The sequence below is a fragment of the Lissotriton helveticus genome, chromosome 8 (assembly GCF_964261635.1).
Source record: "Lissotriton helveticus chromosome 8, aLisHel1.1, whole genome shotgun sequence".
Classification (NCBI taxonomy): Eukaryota; Metazoa; Chordata; class Amphibia; order Caudata; family Salamandridae; genus Lissotriton; species Lissotriton helveticus.
The window spans coordinates 741637020-741657337 of NC_136069.1; the positions used below are offsets into that span (position 1 = coordinate 741637020).

The 20318-nt window shown below is 40.9% G+C and overlaps 1 protein-coding gene across 1 annotated transcript in view; it reads left to right on the forward strand.

Annotated features, from left to right (window-relative positions):
• The window catches only part of LOC144772894 (acetylserotonin O-methyltransferase-like), a 755766-nt gene that overhangs the window by 338857 nt on the left and 396591 nt on the right, over window positions 1-20318 (forward strand). Inside the window, exon 4 of the mRNA XM_078657566.1 lies at window positions 18015-18083. Coding sequence (XP_078513692.1) covers window positions 18015-18083 — 69 coding nt within the window. The remainder of the gene's footprint in view (window positions 1-18014; window positions 18084-20318) is intronic.

Sequence of the window (20318 nt, forward strand, 5' to 3'; positions counted from 1 at the left end):
CCTCCCTTCAAGTTGCTTAGAGTGTGGATTGTGGGACACAGCTATATTTTCTGGAGCCAAAGGTACACAGAACAGAAAGGAAATCACAAAGACCTAGGTTTACCAAATGTAGACATTAAATGGATTGGACAGAGAGGGTTAAAGTGGCACCAATTGATGCCATTGGTGAAATCCTTTTTGCATCTCCAACATCCTGACCTCATAAATGTGCAGTGTGGTGACAATGACCTAGGCACTTTGACTGGGGTAGGTCTGGAAATGCTTATGAAAGACACCTTTAGAGAACTGATGTCACTTTTAACCAAACTGCCTTTGTCTATTCTAACATGTGCCAAAGGCAGAAATGGAACTGGTCCAATCAATTTTGTTCACAGATTGAGAAAGCTAGGAAACATGTGAATAAATCTGTTTCTGCTTTTCTCCGAGACTATAGAATGAGATCTATTTACCACAACAATCTGCGTTTTAAAATGCCTGGCATCTATAGGAGAGATGGTGTACATTTTACAGATGAGGGGAACAGTCTTCCTCTTGAACTTTAGACTCTGCATCGGAACTTACTTGCAGGTACTAAAATCTCCCAATAAATACAAGGGCTCTTTTTAGAGCCACCCAACATCTAAACACATAAGCTTGATAGATATCTGTAAAATATATATTTTGTACTGTTTTTTTCTTGCTTAGGTACGTGTACGGGACGACTTAGGAACTTTGCAGCCTACGTGGTACGGCCACGCTTGGTACGCGTACTGTAATTTTACCATAAAAAATAAAATAGGCCCTATCACTAATTTTTATTATCCCGGGGACCCCATCCCCAGGGGCTTATAGAAAACGTTATGGACCGTGGGGGAGCCTCAATGTCCCACGGTCCCAGCCAGCTTCCGTGTCTTTCGGGAGCTGGCATTGCTTTTTGTGAGGGAGAGTAGCTAACATGCTGCTTCCCCTGACGAAAAGCAATCTACTTTCCTATTTGCAAGAGAGAGCAGGTTAACCTGCTCTCTCTTCCAAATAGGAAAGCAGTGTGCTATGTTAGGGCGGGAACCGCGAGGCTCCCACCCTACCATAGCAAACTACAGTGTCCTGGGGGTAGGCATCCCGGGATACTGCAGGAGCTGGCCCTGGGGGGAAGCTATCTCCAGGGCCACCACAAGGCTTCGAGAGGGGGGCCGCATGGCCCCCACCCAACATTTAAAAGCCCTGGGGGGTGGTGGTGGTCCCTGGGGCTGGGGTGTCTGTCACAGACCCCCTATTTTGAATATTAGAGGCCCGGGAGGTGGTGGTCCCCGGGGCGTGTGGGAAGCCATAAGCCCCCCATATACATATTGTTAAAGCCCAGGGGGTGGTGTTCCCTAGGGCTGAAATAAAAACATTGCCCCCGGGATTTGGCCCCCCCGGGGCTAATTAACAATAAAGCAGGCTTTGGGATTCCTTGTGGGACCCCCTGAGCAGGCCTAGGGGGTCAGGGTGTTTCTACCCTGCCCATTTTGTGCCTTTTACGCACTTGTTTTTCAGTGTTCTTGTGCCTTGGTTCTACCGAGGTACAAGATGGCTGCCAACACTTCCTGGTTTGGAGTGTTGACAGACAGTTGACAGCCAATTAGCATGCAGCTTGTGCTCATAATGGTACTCGTATAATCCTCACAGTATTTCGTCTATAGATATATCTATGATTTTACTTTTGATTTTCTCAGGAAATACTGAACGGATTTACACCATTTATAAAAAAACGTAATCTGCTAACCAAACTCTACCTTTTTGCCAAATTTGGTGTAATTCCGTTCAGCAGTTCGAGCTGTAGCGGTGTCTGAAGGTCCCTCTGGAAATTGCATTGGGAAAACACATTTTAGGACCCCCATTTTTTCTCAGCCCCCGCTTGTCGAATCACCCCGAAACTTTCAGGGAAAGAGCGGAGCGCCCCATCCTCTTTGAGAATTTTCATCAACCGGCGCCAAAGTTATTCCAAATAGAATGTTGCAGATTTCCTATGGAAACTAGGTCCTAACTATAACTACCTACTGGCGACTGCCAGTAGGTAACATACATATATAAACATATATATATATATATAATCCGCATATCTATATAAATACAAATATAAATGCATTCATACATATACATATACATATATGCATACATATGCATGGTATGTACATGATAGTTTTAAAAACACTAATAAAAGCAAAGCTAAAAAGCCACCTAATTACAAACAGAATTGCTTTAACTTAAACGAGAGTGAGACCTATTGCATTTCAATGCTTGTTTACCTTGGTTCCATCAAGAGGGCATTCAGATGTGTCACCCATTTGCCATAAATTCTGAATGTTAGCACTCTAGTTGCTCATTAGATCACTGTAGTAAAGCTACTGCTCACGAGGAAGTCTGCTGCTGGTATTCAAAGTGCAAGTTTCAGTCTGCATGTTAGAATTTTTTAGTGAAATGGAAGAGGATTTGAGAAGTCAAAATGTGCCCACATTTTTCTTTCTGCAGCACTAATCATAATTTCTATGGCAAAATAAATCCCCTCATTTTGTTCCTTTGCAAATTAAATGTTGTAAGTGTTACCACTTTATTCCAATCAAGATGGCTTCAGGTGTTCCATACTTTTGTCATAAGTTAGACTGTTAGCGCTCTAGTTGTTCTGTAAAAACACTCTGGGACATTCTGTCATTGGGCTATCCTTGGGCTACATCTGGGTGATATTTGTGCTACATTTGGGCACTTTTGTCTCTGGTGGCCATTTTGGGCGATTTATTTGTTATGAAGTTTCCTAATTTGCTCATTTACTACAGTCTCCTCAGTAGGAAATACTTTCAGTGTTTGACTTTGGTTCCATCAAGAAGGCATTCAGATGTATCACACATTTGCCACAAATTCTGAATGTTAAGACTCTAATTGCTCATTATATCACTGTAGTAAAGCTACTGCTCACCAGGAAGTCTGCTGCTGGTATTAAAAGTGCATGTTTCAGTCTGCATGTTAGAAATAGAAGAGGATTTGAGAAGTCAAAATGTTCCGTAATTTTTCTTTCTGCAGCACTAATCATAATTTCTATGCCAAAATGAAGCCATCATTTTTTTCCTTTGCAAATTAAATGTTTTACGTGTTACCACTTTATTCCAATCAAGATGGCTTCAGGTGTTCCATACTTTTGTCATAAGTAAGACTGTTAGCGCTCTAGTTGTTCTTTAGAACACTCTGGGACATTCTGTCATTGGGCTATACTTGGGCTATATCTGGGTGATATTTGTGCTATATTTGGCTTCTTTTGTCTCTGGCGGCCATCTTGGGAGACTTATTTGTTATGAAGTTTCGTAATTTCCTCATTTACTGCGATCTCCTCAGTAGGAAATACTTTCAGTGTTTTACTTTGGTTCCATCAAGAAGGCATTCAGATGTGTCACACATTTGCCATACAGTCTCCTCAATAGGAAATACTTTCAGTTGTTTTACTTTGGTTTCATCAAGAAGTTATTCAGATGTGTCACACATTTGCCATAAATTCTGAATGTTAGCACTCTAGTTACTCATTAGATCACTGTAGTAAAGCTACTGCTCACCAGGGAAGTCTGCTGCTGGTATTGAAAGTATATGTTTCAGTCTGCATGTCAGAATTTATTTTAATGAAATAGAAGAGGATTTGAGAAGTCACTCAAAATGTGCCCTAATTTTTCTTTCTGCAGCACTAATCATACTTACTATGGCAAAATGAACCCCCTCATTTTGTTCCTTTTTAAATTAAATGTTTTAAGAGTTACAACTTTATTCCAATCAAGATGGCTTCAGGTGTGCTATACTTTTGTCATAAGTACGGCTGTTAGCACTCTAGTTGTTCTTTAGAACACTCTGGGACGCCGCAGTAGAACACAAAGGAATCAACTGACAGTCTCTGCCATTGTTGGATGTACATGTTTTACTGAGAATGTCAGACTTTATTCTCACATGACTGAGAAAGATAATGTGAATTTACAGAAAATATGCTCCCAGTTTAGCTTATAGATCACCTTCCAAACCACTGTGGGAAAAGCAATATAGTTTTCTCTCAAACATGATTCATGATATCCCAGCAGAAGACTTTTTCACATTGTAAAATCAACTTAGAACATTCCACAATTCCTAAAATGAGTATGGTACCATCAACTAATGATTTATAATGTAACTAAAGTCCTAAAACCTTCTATTAACTGCAATGCTTTTTAATGAGCTGCTATCATGTATATTGGTCCTAAGATGGCTGCCAACACTTCTTGGATGAAGTTCTGACAGCCAATCAGATCTCGCGATGAGATGTGTTGTTAGGCTCCGCCCAGATATATATGTATTTTTTTCCTTTAATATCTAAAAAACTACTGAACAGATTTACACCATTTAACTAAAAGGCACGAGCGTGAACCAAGGACTACCTCTTTGCCAAATTTGGTGTAATTCCGTTCAACAGTTCGGGCTGTAGCTGCGATTAAAGGTTCCTATGGAAAATTGCAAGGGGAAAACACGTTTTGGGACCCCCCTTTTTCTTGGCCCCCGCTTGAGGAATCACCCCGATATTTTCAGGATAGCAGCAGACCGGAGCGGGCCATACCTTTTGAGAATTTCGCCAAACTTATTCCAAATAGAATTGCGGATTTCCTATGGATGATAGGCCCTAACTATAACTACCTACTGGTGACCGCCAGTAGGTAATATATATATATATATATATCACGCTCCAGACTTCACCAAAACGGGTCACTCTCGGGCGGGTGCTGTTTGTGGTGGTGTGTCACATTAAATTCTCGCTCCTTACTCCTTATTCCTCACCGGGAAAAGAGTATAAGAACTCGCGGAGAGATTTTCAAATCGGTTTATTTTCAACAAACAGACGTGTTTTGGGTTACCTTCGTCAGTGTTTACTGTCGACACTGCGAGGGGCCATTTTGTATGCGTTTCATCATACTTCAAAAACATAGAAAGTGGACTGGCCGCCAATGTTGCAATATGAGCCCTTTGTAAACATGTGTAAATGTTCTTTTCAATGTATAATACAATATTTACATATTGACATTCACTTCATTATTTACATATTTACATTTTGCAAGCAGTCACCTAGATTTTGTATATTTTACAAATTAATTTTCTAGCCGCCATTTCTAGCCGCCATTATAATTCAGCCGTGTATGGGCACTGCCGCTGCTTCCCTCAGTGCGCCACATGCCTCACTATATGAAGAAAACAGTGGAACTAATCTGATTACTTGCTATTCTGCATATCAAATATAGACGTTTGTATGTCGTTGCGGCCATGTTGTCACAGGTGACCTATTTCATTTCGAAGCAGCAACTGGCACTGTTCTTGTTTTCCACTATCTAGCCACGAATTGGCAAATTGCAAATTAGTTACTGCAAATAGTTATTTTATGAATCCTGTTTTAGTTTTCCTTTTGTTTGTATTTTTCGTATATTGCTACTTACCCAGGTGTACCTCCAGCTCTTCTCCTTTATTCAGTCCATTTTGGACTTTTGACTGTAGATCAATGATGTAGCGGGATTCCAGTCTCCGCAGTTTAAGTACCCTGTCCCCTCCCCTGGGGTCTAATGGTACATGATCCAAGGCAAAGTATTGCAACAGCTCCCTGTTGCTAGCATGTTTAATGGCAAAGTGTCTGGCTACGGGGTAATTAAAATCCTTATTTACAATTGCACGCTGATGTTCTAGAATCCGGATTTTGACACTGTGTACTATACTGCCTAAATATCGAAGCCCGCACGGGCAGATTAGGCAATACACAGCGTGAGTTGTGTGACATGTTAGAAATTTATTAAAGATCTTTCTCTTTTTCAGCCCTGGTATGTCGTAGGATAACACCTTTTTACATTTGGCACAGGCTTTACACTTCCCGCAGGGATAAAAGCCTTTCATGTCTTTTATCCTGCCTCTTTTTTCAGGGATATTTTGTAGATGACTATGGACCAGCCGGTCCCGTAGTGATCTTGCTTTTTTTAATGTAAAAGGTGGGGCCTGTGGAATGTCATTACCAATAATGACATCAGTTTTTAAGATGTGCCAACTTTTTTTCATGACATTTCTTAAAGCGTTGGCATCATCCGAGTAGGTGGTGATTACTCTAAACTTTCCTCCATCTTTCTCGGGCTGTAGCGCGTCACAAGATTTCCTATGGAAATTATCATGGGGAAAATGCGTTTTGGGACCCCCTTTTTTCTCAGCTCCTGCTTGACGAATCACCCCCAAACTTTCAGGATATGAGCTGACCTGGAGAGACATTTTTGGGGAGAATTTCCAGTCCCCTGTTGTAACCCCTGGTAAGTAACCTCTTTGTCAATTCTGTCTGTGAACCTGCATAGCTAGTTTCAGTGTTGCATATTCTCCTGGCCCTGAGGTACTCTCCATGTGTTATGCTGCTTATTTGACTTCTGGGGTGGAAGCTCTTCGCGTGCAATAGGCTGTTCCCTGCAATGAGTTTCCTATGGAGTGAGGTAGTGATCTGTCTGTTCACTCTTTCTATTTTTACATCTAGGAATACTGCTTGTGTTCTGCTAATGTGGCTGGTAAATTTCAGATTCAGACTATTTATATTTATTTCTTTTACAAATTTCTCTGCACTGCTGACTTCTCCTCGCCAGATAATGAAAATATCATCTATAAAGCGGAGCCACAGATACGTGTTGTTACTCCACTTGTCTAGTGGTGAATTGTTAAGTATCTGGTCTTGTTGTAATCAAAAATAAAGACGAGAACTAGATAGGCTAGTCCGTTTCCCCAGTTTATATGTTAGCAATCAATGATTACTATCTCTGGTGTAAATTGTTTGTATGTCTGAGGGTGGAGGAAAACCATTACGTTTTATGAAGGCCCTCACCCACCAACCTAGTTGGTGGCATGCTTCATCATCGGGCCCCACCCGAGGTACCGAGTGTACTTCAGGTGTGCTTCGAATCCAGATTACTGCGGAGCGGGTTTTTTGGTTCGTGAGGGTGCTGTGAGTGTGCTCTGAGTGAGGTTTAAAATACTGTCCTGGGTGTCCCAAAGACTGTTTTAATGGTGGGCCCCAGGCAGTCAATAAAAACAAAGGCTTTCAGACGTGCACGGTAGGCTTATGGTCTCAGACGTCCTGTGCGGTCAACTAGTTTCAGCCAGGCCTTTTCTTCTACTGGCTTTCATCAGGACCTAATATGTGTATGGTATTACAGGGGTTTGTATGAGTTTGTCAGTGCCCTGTGTGTAAAGCACATGCTACGGTGCTTATATGTGCAAGAGGCGTTTCCTTTCGAGTCGAGGAGTCGAGTCCTTGATTTCCTTGAAACTAGACCTTGTGGCCTTTTTCTGAATAGGTAAGCAGGCATTGAGGCATTAGACAAGATGTGGGCGTTTTTTGGAGGATTCTGAATAGGCAACTGTTATATATTTTCTTTTTTTGTTTTACAGTTTTTGGTCCTGAGGAGAATCCCAAGAATAAAGGGATTTGAAACGCGTAGACCACATATTTTGCCAAACAGTGGTTTTGTAAATTAGGCTTGGTTGTGTTATGCCCAATTATTGTAAATATTTCATTGGTTGTATATTAGTGTAAATATTGTATAGGGTGTACATATAGAAAAATTGTTTTGTAAAGTCAACCAAAGTTCTGTTTGGTATCTTAGGTGCTTCCTAGTTGGTGTATTTGTTTTAACCCCCTTGTTGCTTTGCACCAAGTAGGTTGAATGTGTTTGGTAGGATACTGAGTGAGTGTGTTCTGTTAGTGTGAATGCGTTTTGGAAGTATGCGAATGTAAGTGGATTTATCACTAGCACTGTGCCGAAATGTATTCACATTTTATTGGTGTTCATCACATTTAGTTATGTGTTCCCTGTAGGAGACTATACTTGAAAAAATGTTTGTATCATTGCAATAAAAGCTATTAATGAGCTTTCTGGTGTATTGTCTTGTGGTCCATGCACCTATGGTTGAATTATTCTAAATAATGGATCAGTATTGGCATTTTTCTTGTTGTTTCGTGTAAAGGGCTCAGCCTTACTGATTGAGAGCCATACCCTTTATTGCTAACAGTTGTTATAGCAGGAGTATTTCCGTGAGGTATTCTTGCCCTTTGAGAGAGGGTTTGTAAGTAAGATTAGATTTACTTTTCCCACTTTGGTGGTGGATGTGGTGATACTTTCTTTTTTTCATTTCTTTATTATTATTACTTTTTGTATACGTTTGGGTTGACAATGACTGAAAATGACACATTTGCTTATAGCGAAGATCACATAAAGAAACTCTTGAGCGCTCCACTGTTATTTGCTTCAGCGTCCCTGAGTGTTTCAGTAAAAACACAAAATGAGTCGGACAAGTTGTTACGCCTAAAGAAAAAATAAATTAGGACAGACCTGCATGGTCATTTTTTATTACAACATCTGAGAGAAGGTACAATGCCAGGAGGACTTCAAATTCAAAATATTCCTGTAATTTTTACGGATGATCCACTTTTCAAAAAGGGTTTCAGCTTCATCGAGACCAAATGCAGCAGGGACCTCATGGTCCTCACTGTTGAAACAGCTTTGAGAATTTGACAGAAAAATTGGAATAGATTTCATCATTAGAGACAGAAATCAAAAATAATCAAGCTATTACAGACTCTAAAACTTTATTGGAAAAAGTCGACAAGGAATTCTTGGAGTTTAAGGATTACACAATTACGCAATAAATTACCCAGTTTGAGAATTACAAAAGGAACCTTTCGTGAATACTGTTTATCCATTTCTACAGGCAGACTTCTATACTAAAGTAGATTCCCGTAGATATTTATCAGAGAATCAGGGGAGATCTTGTAATCAGTTCATCTCCTTTTTTTCAGATACTTCTTTCTCATTAGGCGGAGAGACGGACAGTGGCGAAGGACGCCCTAACCAAAATAGGAAATGGAATACGCAACAACAACAGGGATCTTCTTCTTTTTTAGGGAGAGGCCAGTCCAGACCAAAGGGGTGAGTGAGATACAACAATCAGCCTTGGGAGATGACCACAAGAAGACAACATTACAAAAATTAAGTGTTTCTCCCATTTTTTATCTATCAGAAAGAGTGTTGACCAGTGCAGAGGAAAGCTTTCTCACCAAAGGGCTTTCATTTGTTCCCTCAAAGAAGACTGAACTTCGTTAAAATGAATTCATCTAATTTTGATGGAAAATCCAATTAAAAATGTTTTTTGCAGGAAATGAAACAACTACTGCACTTGAAATGACAGGATTACGGAAGAAATCCACCTTTTGTCCGCCTGGTAATAAAATACCAAAGGAAGTAATTCTGTTTGAAAAAAACTGTTCTCCCGGCTGTTTCGGAAATGGAAAAAAAGCAAAAATTATGTGAAACATAATATCTCATGGGACCAAGTGGAAGCACTGGTTTCACTAAAGAATGACTCTTCTGTGACAAATAAACAGGCGGACAAAGGGGTCTCAATCGTGGTATGGGGATCAACTGATTACACCAGCGAGGTCCTAAACCAACTGAATGATCCTGCTTGTCACAAAAAAATCCCCAAAGATTCAACTTTAGAGCTTCAAGGCCAATTATTTGCCATCCTTAAAGAGGGCTTTGAACATGGATTTCTGGGCCCTAAAGAATACAATTTTTTACAGAATAAACATCCAAGGGTCCCAGTTTTTTATGTATTGCCAAAGATTCACACAAATTAGACAAATCCACCAAGGAGATCAATTGTCTCCGGGTGTGAATCCTTGGTGGAACTAATCTCTAAATATGTGGATTGTTTTTTGAAAGAATTTATGGATGGAGTAATTTCCTATCTCCACGGCACCACCGATTTTATCAATAAATTGGAGAAGGTAGCGTTTGACAAAGACAAAGATCTAATGGTGACATTGGACGTCACCGCATTGTATACCCAAATTCCACACGACGAAGCAGTGGCAGTGCTTTCTCACTTTTTGGAAAAAAGAGTAAAGCCTGTTCAGGTACCGACTCAATTCATAGTTGATTTGGCTTCCTTTGCTCTTAAAAAAACTATTTTACATTCGGGAATGACTTCTTATTCCAAATAAAAGGAGTGACGATGGGGTTCCCTTTTGCTCCAGAGCTAGCCGTGTTGTTTATGTCAATGTACGAGGACACATTTATCCATAATAACAATCCGTTTTCGCAATACATTACAATGTGTCTCTACGTTTCATTGACAACATTTTTTTTTGGTGTGGACAGGAGGAGTGGAGCAATTATTGCTCTTTTTTGATTGGCTCAATTTAGGAACGGCAGATATAAAATTTAGCATTTCTCATTCAGCTAATAAAATATCATTTCTGGATGTAGAGGTATATCCGGCTGAGGGTGGGTTGGTCACGACCCTGTACACAAAATCTACAGACAGGAACAAGGCTCTCTTATTTTCTAGCAATCATCTGAGGAGTCTGCGAGAAAATTTGCCGTTTGGACAATTTTTAAGAATTCTTAGAAATTGTTATTACAATGATGAATACAATCTGCATGCTAGTAACTTAGTAGATAAACTGCGGGATCGCGGTTATCCCAAGAAACTAGTCAAGACAGCCATGAAACGTGCACGGTGGACCCCTAGAGAGTCACTCCTGGAGAGAAAGAAAAAATCACCAACACAACGCCAAGTATATGTGAACACTTTCTGCCCCAACTCAAATAAATTTAAAAAGGTGATCAATCAAAATTGGCATCTGAATAAGAACGTGGATGATGATTTTTCGATCCCACCACTGTTTGCGTTTAAAAAAGAATGCAGCGTATCCAATTACATTGTGAGAGCTTCTTCTAAAAAAGATTCTAAAACTTCTTTGAGGCAATTAATGGGCCTCTCTCCAGTAACGGGACACCACAAATGTGGGATGTGCGTTTGCTGTGATCTAACAGTAGAAGGATCTCTGTTTGTACATCATGGGATTTATTGGAAACATGAGGCTTTCAGTAACTTTAAAACCAAAAATGTTATTTATGGAATAACATGCCCCTGCGGGATGTTATACATTGGCAAAACAAACCAGGAGATATGGCAGAGAAATTATCAGCATAAGTCCAGGATTAAGACAAACATGGAGACAGCCCCCCTTGTGAATCATTGGAAGAAGAAGTCACATACTGAAAGAGATTTGAGATAGACAGTAATTTCCAAAGTGGCGCAAGACCCTTGAGGGGGTCATTTGGAACTTCAATTGTTACAAAGAGAAGCCTTCTCATTGTGAAATTTGACACGGCTGTGTCTGGTCTCAATGAGATATCTGAAATATACAAGTTATGATCTTGGATTTCATAGTGAAGTTCCGGTGAGATAACAGTGGACACGTGATTAGCTGTTCGATTTTATGCAGTCTAATTAAGGTCATCGTTTTGTTTCCTGTTCCCCTAATGTTATAAATAGGATAGAATCCTATTTATCACATTATTCCACATGTTTTGTGAATTTAGTGTGGGTTAGAATACCATGCACAGATGGTTATACATCCCTTGTTAGGGACCTCCACGAAGAGAAGGTTTAATTTAACCCACCACTTTTTGCCCAACGAGCCATAGATTGGAGCATCAATATACAATTTAATGTCATTGGACCAGCCATAATACAGTACCCCTCCATCTTTACTTTCCGAGTTTACCCAGTGTTCTTTTTGAATTAATTACAACCATCCAGACATGGCAGAATGGTAGTTTTTATTTTGGTATGGATTACCACTTCCAGGATGCATAATGAACTGGAGCTTACATTCTGGAATGGACCACCGCTCCCAGAATACATAATGAACTATAATACCGCGGGCTCTCCCAATAGGTTTTCACATTCTAGGCCCGCAATTTTTAATTCAATTCTTCATTTATTTTTTCATTCTCCTATTCAATACATGATGCCATGTTCATTTCATTAGCAAGAGACTATTCAAAAACACGTGACTCTGCCGGTTTTTAATACTTACGCGCATGTGCCTTGGGGGCCTAGGAAACTACAATTCCCAGAACCGGGAGGAGTGTCGGGATGTATATACGCGTATGATTAAGGCTCGCACTCCTAACATTATTGCGCTCGAGATTAACGCTCGAAAGGGAACTTTGTGTTTTTGACGGTAAGCAGAACTTATACATACATCCATATGGAGAAGAAAATTATAAGGCAACGATCGGCTTCTGAATACAATTTTTGCTTTATCAACAGCACGGAACTCTATTGAGGCATTGGATCAATAAAAGCAGGAATGGGCCTAGCGCCGGACGACGCCTGCAGGTAGGTGAAAGTTTCAGAGCAGCTGGAGAGCTTTAGAAGAAGGGGTGTGGTTTTCATTTTTATAAATACAAAGAGAGTTAAGCCTATGGTCTTTTTCTGTTTGGAAACAGGATACCGCTATTGCAACTGATTTGAACATTAAGTCAAACAACGCATGAATCTTTAAAGGTGGCATTCATCAAGTAAGTGTTTACAGGATTTGGAAAGTTACTGAGGTGGTTGACTGATTCATACAGAAGATGTCAAACTCATGGGGTTCTCCCCCTCTTCTTCTTCCTCCCCTTTTTCTCTTCCAACCCTCCTGGTTGCTCCACAGAGATTTTCGACTCCTTGATTTCCTTGAAAGTATACCTTGTGGCCTTCTTCTGAATAGGTAAGCAGGCATTGAGGCATTAGACGAGATGTGAGCATTTTTTGGATTCCGAATAGGCAATTTTTGTTTTACAGTTTTTGGTCCTGAGGAGAATCCCAAGAATAAAGGGATTTGAAATGCGTAGACCACATATTTTGCCAAACAGTGGTTTTGTAAATTAGGCTTGGTTGTGTTATGCCCAATTATTGTAAATATTTCATTGGTTGTATATTAGTGTAAATGTTGTATAGGGTGTACATATAGAAAAATTGTTTTGTAAAGTCAACCACAGTTCTGTTTGGTATCTTAGGTGCTTCCTAGGTGGTGTATTTGTTCTAACCCCCTTGTTGCTTTGCACCAAGTAGGTTGAATGAGTTTGGTATGATACTGAGTGAGTGTGTTCTGTTAGAGTGAATGCGTTTTGGAAGTATGCAAATGAAAGTGGATTTATCACTAGCCCTTGTGTCGAAATGTATTCGCATTTTATTGTTGTTCAGCACATGTAGTTATGGGTTCCCTGTAGGAGAGAATAATTGAAAAAATGTTTGTGTCATTGAAATAAAAGCTATTAATGCACTTTTGGGTGTATTGTCTTGTGGTCAATGCACCTATGGTTGAATTAATCTAAATAATGGATCAGTATTGGCATTGTTCTTGTTGTTTAGTGTAAAGGGCTCAGCCTTACTGATTGAGAGCCATACCCTTTATTGCTAACAGACACTTCACTGACTGGCTCGACACATCCTCAAGTTGATTGATGTATGCTGAGGAGAGTGCGGTCTGTGTGCTGCTGCTGCTATGTGAAAAGCTTCTCTCTAGACTTCTCTCTCTTGTATTTTTCATGTTCACTTTACCCTGTTTTCTGGTGGCCCCAAGAACTCAAAACATATCCTCAAAACCCATCAAAATAAACAGCACTGTGCGTCCCCTGGATGTTTGATGTAGGCTGATGGCGCGTGTTCTGACTCCCAACAGCAAATGCAAAAGAATCCAGTGGTGCACCTACTACTTTCTACTCTCCCCTCTACGTTTCAAGTTCACGTGACCTGACTGGCTGGAACTCCCTAGAAGTCAGAAAGTGTGCACACAATGGGTTAAAAAATATTGAAGTCCTTGTTGAATAGTGGCATTTCTTATCTCCAGGTTAACCGTAGAAAAATGTTTATTTGGTCTGTTCGCTGGACATGGCTCAGCTGGTAGGAGGCGTTCTGCCCAGTATGTGCCAATGAAAATGGCTTCTGCATCATATTTCCTGTGTAAACATTTGTGAATGCAGTATACTGCAGATGGTGTAGATAGTGACATACATCTCCTAATTTCCTCCAGAGGAAATATTTGTTAATATTCCTTTCGACCTGTTGAAAATCAGCATGATTTTTGACAACATGTTGTGGGATATTCGCACAGTGTCCGTTATTCAAAGTCATGTGTGATCCAGCGCTCCGTTTGGAAAACTGTCTCACAAACGCTACCTATCACCTCAATACTCACCATTAATCATAAAACACATATAAAAGCCCATACTACCAACGAGACCATTTTTGAGCGACTGAATCAGGTGGTATGATTAACTAAACTACTCACATCCTATTTACAAAATTATATACAACAGCTGTTTATCTATTATTTACATGGATTTAACATTTATCATTTATTAATCATTTATTGATCAGACCACCAAGGCGATTGAATCAACTGATGGTAACTAGATCATGAATAAACAAGACCAGCTTGTCATTTCAAATCTAATTTTATTAACTTTATTTTTCATAAGAAAAAGCATTTACGTTTTAGAAATCTTTATTTAAGAAGCAAATAAGAAAGCAGCATTTTTAATAAGGAAATGAATGAATAAACTGACATTTTCAAAGCAAGCTCAGAAACATGAAATATTAGCAGAATAACAGTTTCCATTCCCTAAATCTATTTCCCTGTCTATTTCTCTCATCACCTGGAAAGGACAAATCATTTAAAGTCTGCTGTCCTTATGTGCGACAAAATTCCAACAGCATGTCACGTCATTCAGGATTCGGAAAAGAAGAGTTTTTTCCTTGCTCCAAGTGTCAGGTTTTATACCTTTCTTTCTAGCTAAACTTTCTACATTTTCTAGATCTTTAAAACAAATTCAAGCTTTTCATTGGCTGTCCTGTGTCAGACCATGATTAGGTCATCTCCGATTCTTGACCATGTCCAGGCTTCACATTAGTCCTATTGTCCTTTCATTTCCACATCTTTTAGCTTCCTCAAAAAAGTTACTTTTCCTCGAGTTTTGAACATCCACTTCCTAGCCTTGGCAGACACTTTAAATTCCTGTCCTTGAGCCTTTTCTCCGAGAGCATGTTCAACTCAGTCGAAGAACTGCTTTTTCAATTCACAATGTCAATGCTGTAAAAATCTTCACAGCTACGCATGTGCAAGGCTTCATTCTGGACAAGCTTTTTCATCTGCAGCTCTGTCAGGAATATTTTCTGAACCATCTTTAGGCCTCACTTTGGAAACTATTATTAAACAAACACAAGACATCAATTAATTAAAGAATTGAGACCCATTCTGTTACCCACCCCCTTTACTAATTAATCCTGTTAATTATGTTACCTAGCAGTGGCACGATAAAGCAGCATTATATTTACCTTTCCTTTAGGAACCGCACAGACTCCTCGAGCTTTTGTCACAGAAAGACATAACATAAGCACACAAAATAAGCACATGCTATTAGTTAAACAGCCGCACTTAGGGGCCGATTAGGATGGCGGACGGACTTGCGTCCGTCCGCCACCCCTGAGTACGAGGGACCGTCCGCATGGGCAGCGGCGGTCCCTCCATGGCAATTAGGATGTGACCGCCACCCTGGCGGTCACATCCTGTATGTTTTACATTGCGGCAGCACCCGCCGCAATGAAAAAAACCGAAAGCTGTGCATTTGCAAGCACAAAGCGGCAGGCACCGCGCGGTGCCTGCCGCTTCGTGCACGCAAAGGCAGGGGGGTACCATAGGTACCCCCCATGTGCACCCCCCACGCAACCTTCACCCAGGGGGCCCGCAACGGGCCCCCAAAGTGATTGTCTGTATGCTCTTCCACGGCGGAAAAGCCGCCGCGGAAAAGCATGACTTTCCCTACATCCTAATATGGCTGGCGGTGTCTGATAGACACCGCCTGCCATGTTAGTGCTTTTCCGCCGTGGTCGCCTTCCGACTGCGGCGGAAAAGCGGCGGACAGATTGTGAGACCCACCAGCCATCCTGATTTGGCGGTGGGTCTTTCAGGCCTCCTCGGCGGATTTCCCGCATACTCCGGGCCGGCGGTGGCTTCCGACGGCCCGGAGTAAGCGGAAAATCCGCCATCATAATGACCCCCTAGATACTGACAAAGACGATAGAAAAGGTTAGTTTATTCTTTTTTCTTTTGCGTTTGCAACATAAAGCACATTAGTTTATGTATTTATGAATGTATTCATTACTAAGTTGATTAGAAATTTTCACCACAAGCTTATTAATTCAATTATTGTTACGAGAGATTAACTTCACAAGTTTGAACAAAATCTTGTTCATCACCTTGCTTCATCATGTGGAATATGGATTTCTAAGAGAGACAGCATGTTCATGTTTGTTGTGTTTCTATGTATGATCCTAAATTAGAACTAAAGCTGTTATTGATCTATAATGCTCATTGAAAGGAACGTTCTAAAGTAAAATCTTTTGTCTTCAATGGGTAGCATATTGTACTTTACCTCTTCCTTTAGGTAAATGCTGACTTATAAATACCTTATTCTCTGTTACATGCCTATCTATGTGATGCTTGTGCAATTTAGAGCTGAGGTCCAGAACGCCACATGGATTGTAGGGTTACTGTCACTTCAAAACACTTCAATCAAGACCATAAATTGCAAAATCATCTTCAGTAACTAATTAGTATAGGGTCCGATGTGAAAAGTTTTTTACCAGCCATAAAACCTCTGATTCACTAAATATGGGGATTTGGAATCAGTAAAAGTTTTTTTAGGTTGAGCATTTGAGACCTCTTGTATATACTTTAGTACATACTTATATGTGTATGTACTTTTTGGGTTCTGAAGATCAGCCCTAGGACTTGTCTACTACCGCCTAGGGACTTTTTTCCTATTTAACTGCTTCTATTCAACCATCTTGATAGAAAACGACCAGTAGAGGTCATTAAAAGACCAGAATCAATTTAGCATTTCCTAGATTCCAATCCATAGAAATTGTCTTCCATGAGCACCCTTAGACAATAATATTTGTTTCAAATCTTGTATTTTCAGTGATATGACCACCGAAGGCCCTGATTTTATATTAAAAACATAGCTTCGGACTATACCGTTTCCTGCTGAAAGGCAATATTTCTCCCCATGGGTTCCCATTCCTGGCATGTCACGCATTTTGGTGCTTACTTTCCCTCCATGTTAAAGAACAGTAGATGTTTCAGCACTCAGGCTTATGTGCTGCATAGATAAATACATAGAAGGTCCCTAAGGCGAAACCGATTGCATTGTTTTATTATACTAAACTGATTTAGCAATTTGGAAAAGTTTTTTCGAATAGATGCTGATTGGGTTTTCCGAATCGCTATTTGGATCCCGATTTATCAATGGTTTGCATCTGTAGTTCTGGTCGCAAACCAGGTACCCATTACTTATTATCAAGTTGGGGTGGAAACATATTTCCAAAAGGGAAGATGTTCCCTTTGGATTCTTTTCCATTTGGGAATGATGGTGGCAGCTTCAGGGGGAGTAGGCAGTGTTTCCCACTTGAGATTTTCAGAACAGAAAGCATGTCTTCAGAGTAGCTCCAGTTTGACCGTTTTACAAAAAAAAGTTTTATGTTTTTGAAAAAAATCATAAGGATGGTGGTCAGCAGTCTTTTGTAGGCCAACATCCCTGTGGTTGTAGCCAAGCACAAAATTTTGCAAATTGCAACCTGCCTAATAAACATTAATTAGGCAAGTCCTTTTGTTTGGCCCTGTCATTTGTTACGTTTTGTTTACTGACCTTCTACTACATAGGTTGGTTAGCAAAATCATACTCCAGTCAAACAAAATTGATGCCTAATTTGCGACGGCTTTTTGTGTAAGTATTATTTGTACTTAAGGCCCCTATTCAGACACAGCTGCTCAAGGTCAGGCAAGGCACCATCTTAAAAAGTCATCATTCATTAGAAGATTTACATTTGTTTTTCAAATGGCAAGTAGTACAATCTGTTAGTGACTAGTCAAATGCTTGGTTGATTGATCCAAGGAAAATTAAATATATACTGAGCTAGTTTACAATAGTTCAATTTATTTAGCATGCCAATGACAAGTAACTATGCAAAATGTTTCATTCTAATCTTTTGCCTTATTTAAAATGACTACAAATGAGCATGTGAGGAAACTGAAGCGTAGATGAAAATAACTGCCTAAACCTTTGCTTATATTTGTCTCACAGGGAGGGGACAAGTCAGGATGAAAGAGCATTTGGGATTTCAAGAAAAACTTTGTTTGAAGCGGTTTACAGGTAATGCCAATTACATTTTATTTGTAAAGGAATTAAAAGGAAAAGAACTAAAAGTGTTCTCAAGGATCTGCCATAGGCAACTTGTGCATAATTGTTTGTCTCTTGACGTCCATTATATCAAGTGTGTGTGTTTTATTTAAATTTTCATTTTTCTGTGCGGTTTAACTCAGATGTCAATTATCTACCTGTTTGTTAAAATTTCTTCGTTTGGCTATGCAATGATAGTCGAATTCACACAGCAATTTGAAAATCTAAACTGAAACTCGGTGTTCAAATGGTTGTTTCTCAATTGTACATTTTCACTTCGTAGTCAGAAAAGGAGTATTTGGACTCTAGGCTGTTTTCATACACATTGTTACGGAAGTATAGTGTAAATGTATATACAGCAAACTTGCTTCCGGTCAAAAAAATCAGGGTTTCAGTCTGACTGTGTCTTCAAACGGCAGTGAACAACTGAAAACTCAGTGTGTGAGTAATTACATTCGCAAGGTACAGTAACGCCCTGGAGTTGGTTGATGGTTAAACCCTGGGACAGTAGGAGTAAATCTCCATGCCATACGGGAATGAGGAGGGAGCACCTGATTTAATAAGGGGACACAGGAAAGAGTTTTCCCAGGGGTCGAAAAAAAGTTAAAACTTAACCAAGCACACATGCACATATATAAGTGCAGTGGCGCTGGTAGATGGTAAACGTGATGGGGCGGAAAGCAACACCTTACTGCATTGCTGGAAACTTTACTTTATTGCCTGGAAACACCAGAACAATGTGGGCGTAGCCGACCTTTACCCTCAAACACCGTAATCTGACACATACAGCACAACAATGAACAAGACGTGTGGCGCCTCCTAACCAGGAAAATGACCAGTACACAGCATCATACAAACTGAACTCGACCTTCATCTGTCATAGTAACACCGAAACGTGTGGGAAGCTCTATGAACTGCCAAAAGTGCTATGAGGTCATACATATGGCAGAATGTGCGCTATACCATCCCGGGGACTGAGTTTAACCAATTCTGATTATTTTAATCGCAAAAGTATACACTAAATTACAGAAAAAGAGCATTCCTCAACCACAGACAGATCAGAGCCCCTTCTGGGGTTGTTTTCCCGCACCCTGCAGCATCCTCCTCCGGGCCATGTAACAGACACACGGTGTATTGTAAAGACGAACCGCCGCGTGCGTCTAGTCAAAGGTTTTGTGACAGACACTGCCCTGTGGCTGCCGCTAACAGATGCAGTCGCTGCCCAGCCTACTCCTGTCCACAGACGTGCAGCCCGCTCCAGACACAGACACACTGTCCGGATGCGCCAGGCCACAAGTGCCCAATGTAGGCCCGGGAGGGCCAGGTCGCTGCCAGGTTTCTAGGATACTCACATAAAGTAAAATAACTACAGTCCATTTAAAATGTAACAATGTCTATAGTCCGTGGTTATCAGGCGTGGATCAAGCCCTCCTACGCCTACGCTGGAAAGCCCAGTATACTAACACACTACCTCCCCCCAATAACAGACATATTGCTAACCCTTGTACCAGCCACACTGCTTTCACCGGGCAGCGGGCACAGTGCTACTCCCCACCACATTACACACACACTGCAGAACTTCCCGTACCCCCCACACCTCACCCCCCATTACAAACACAATCTCCAGGCCCTCCTTGTAACTGAAAAACACCCTCCCTCCCCACCAGGCGCACAGACCCTCCTTCCCAGATACTGCCAAGGTCCCACCATGTAACTGGCAAACTGTACCTCCCTCCCAGGTAGTAGACAAACCGCGCAGCCCCCTCCATGCGACAGAAAAACTGCCATCCCCAAACAGCAGACCCACAGCGAAAATGTTTTAATAATTATTGCACTGCCACTTACCTGTTGTTGTACGACGCACACCCCACGTCGGTAGTCTTCTGCACTGCAGTCTGACACTCCCCGGAGTTCAACTTCAGTCGCGGCCGGCATTACGGGCGGGTGGGTGGGTGTGGAAATGCGGTTGTCGCGCCATGGAGGGGATGGGGGGGGGAGGCGGGAGGGGTTTAATGGAAAAAAAAGAAATAAAATAAAAGTAAAACTTACCGTCCCGCTTTTGATTAATTCCCGACTCCCGCCGTTCTGCATTGAATTCCTGGCTGCAGCGCTCGTCATCAGGAAGGCAGCCTCCCTCCCCTCCACCAATCACAACGCTGCAATGGCAGCGTTGTAATTGGTGAGGGCGCGCCCCACCCGGGTCATTTT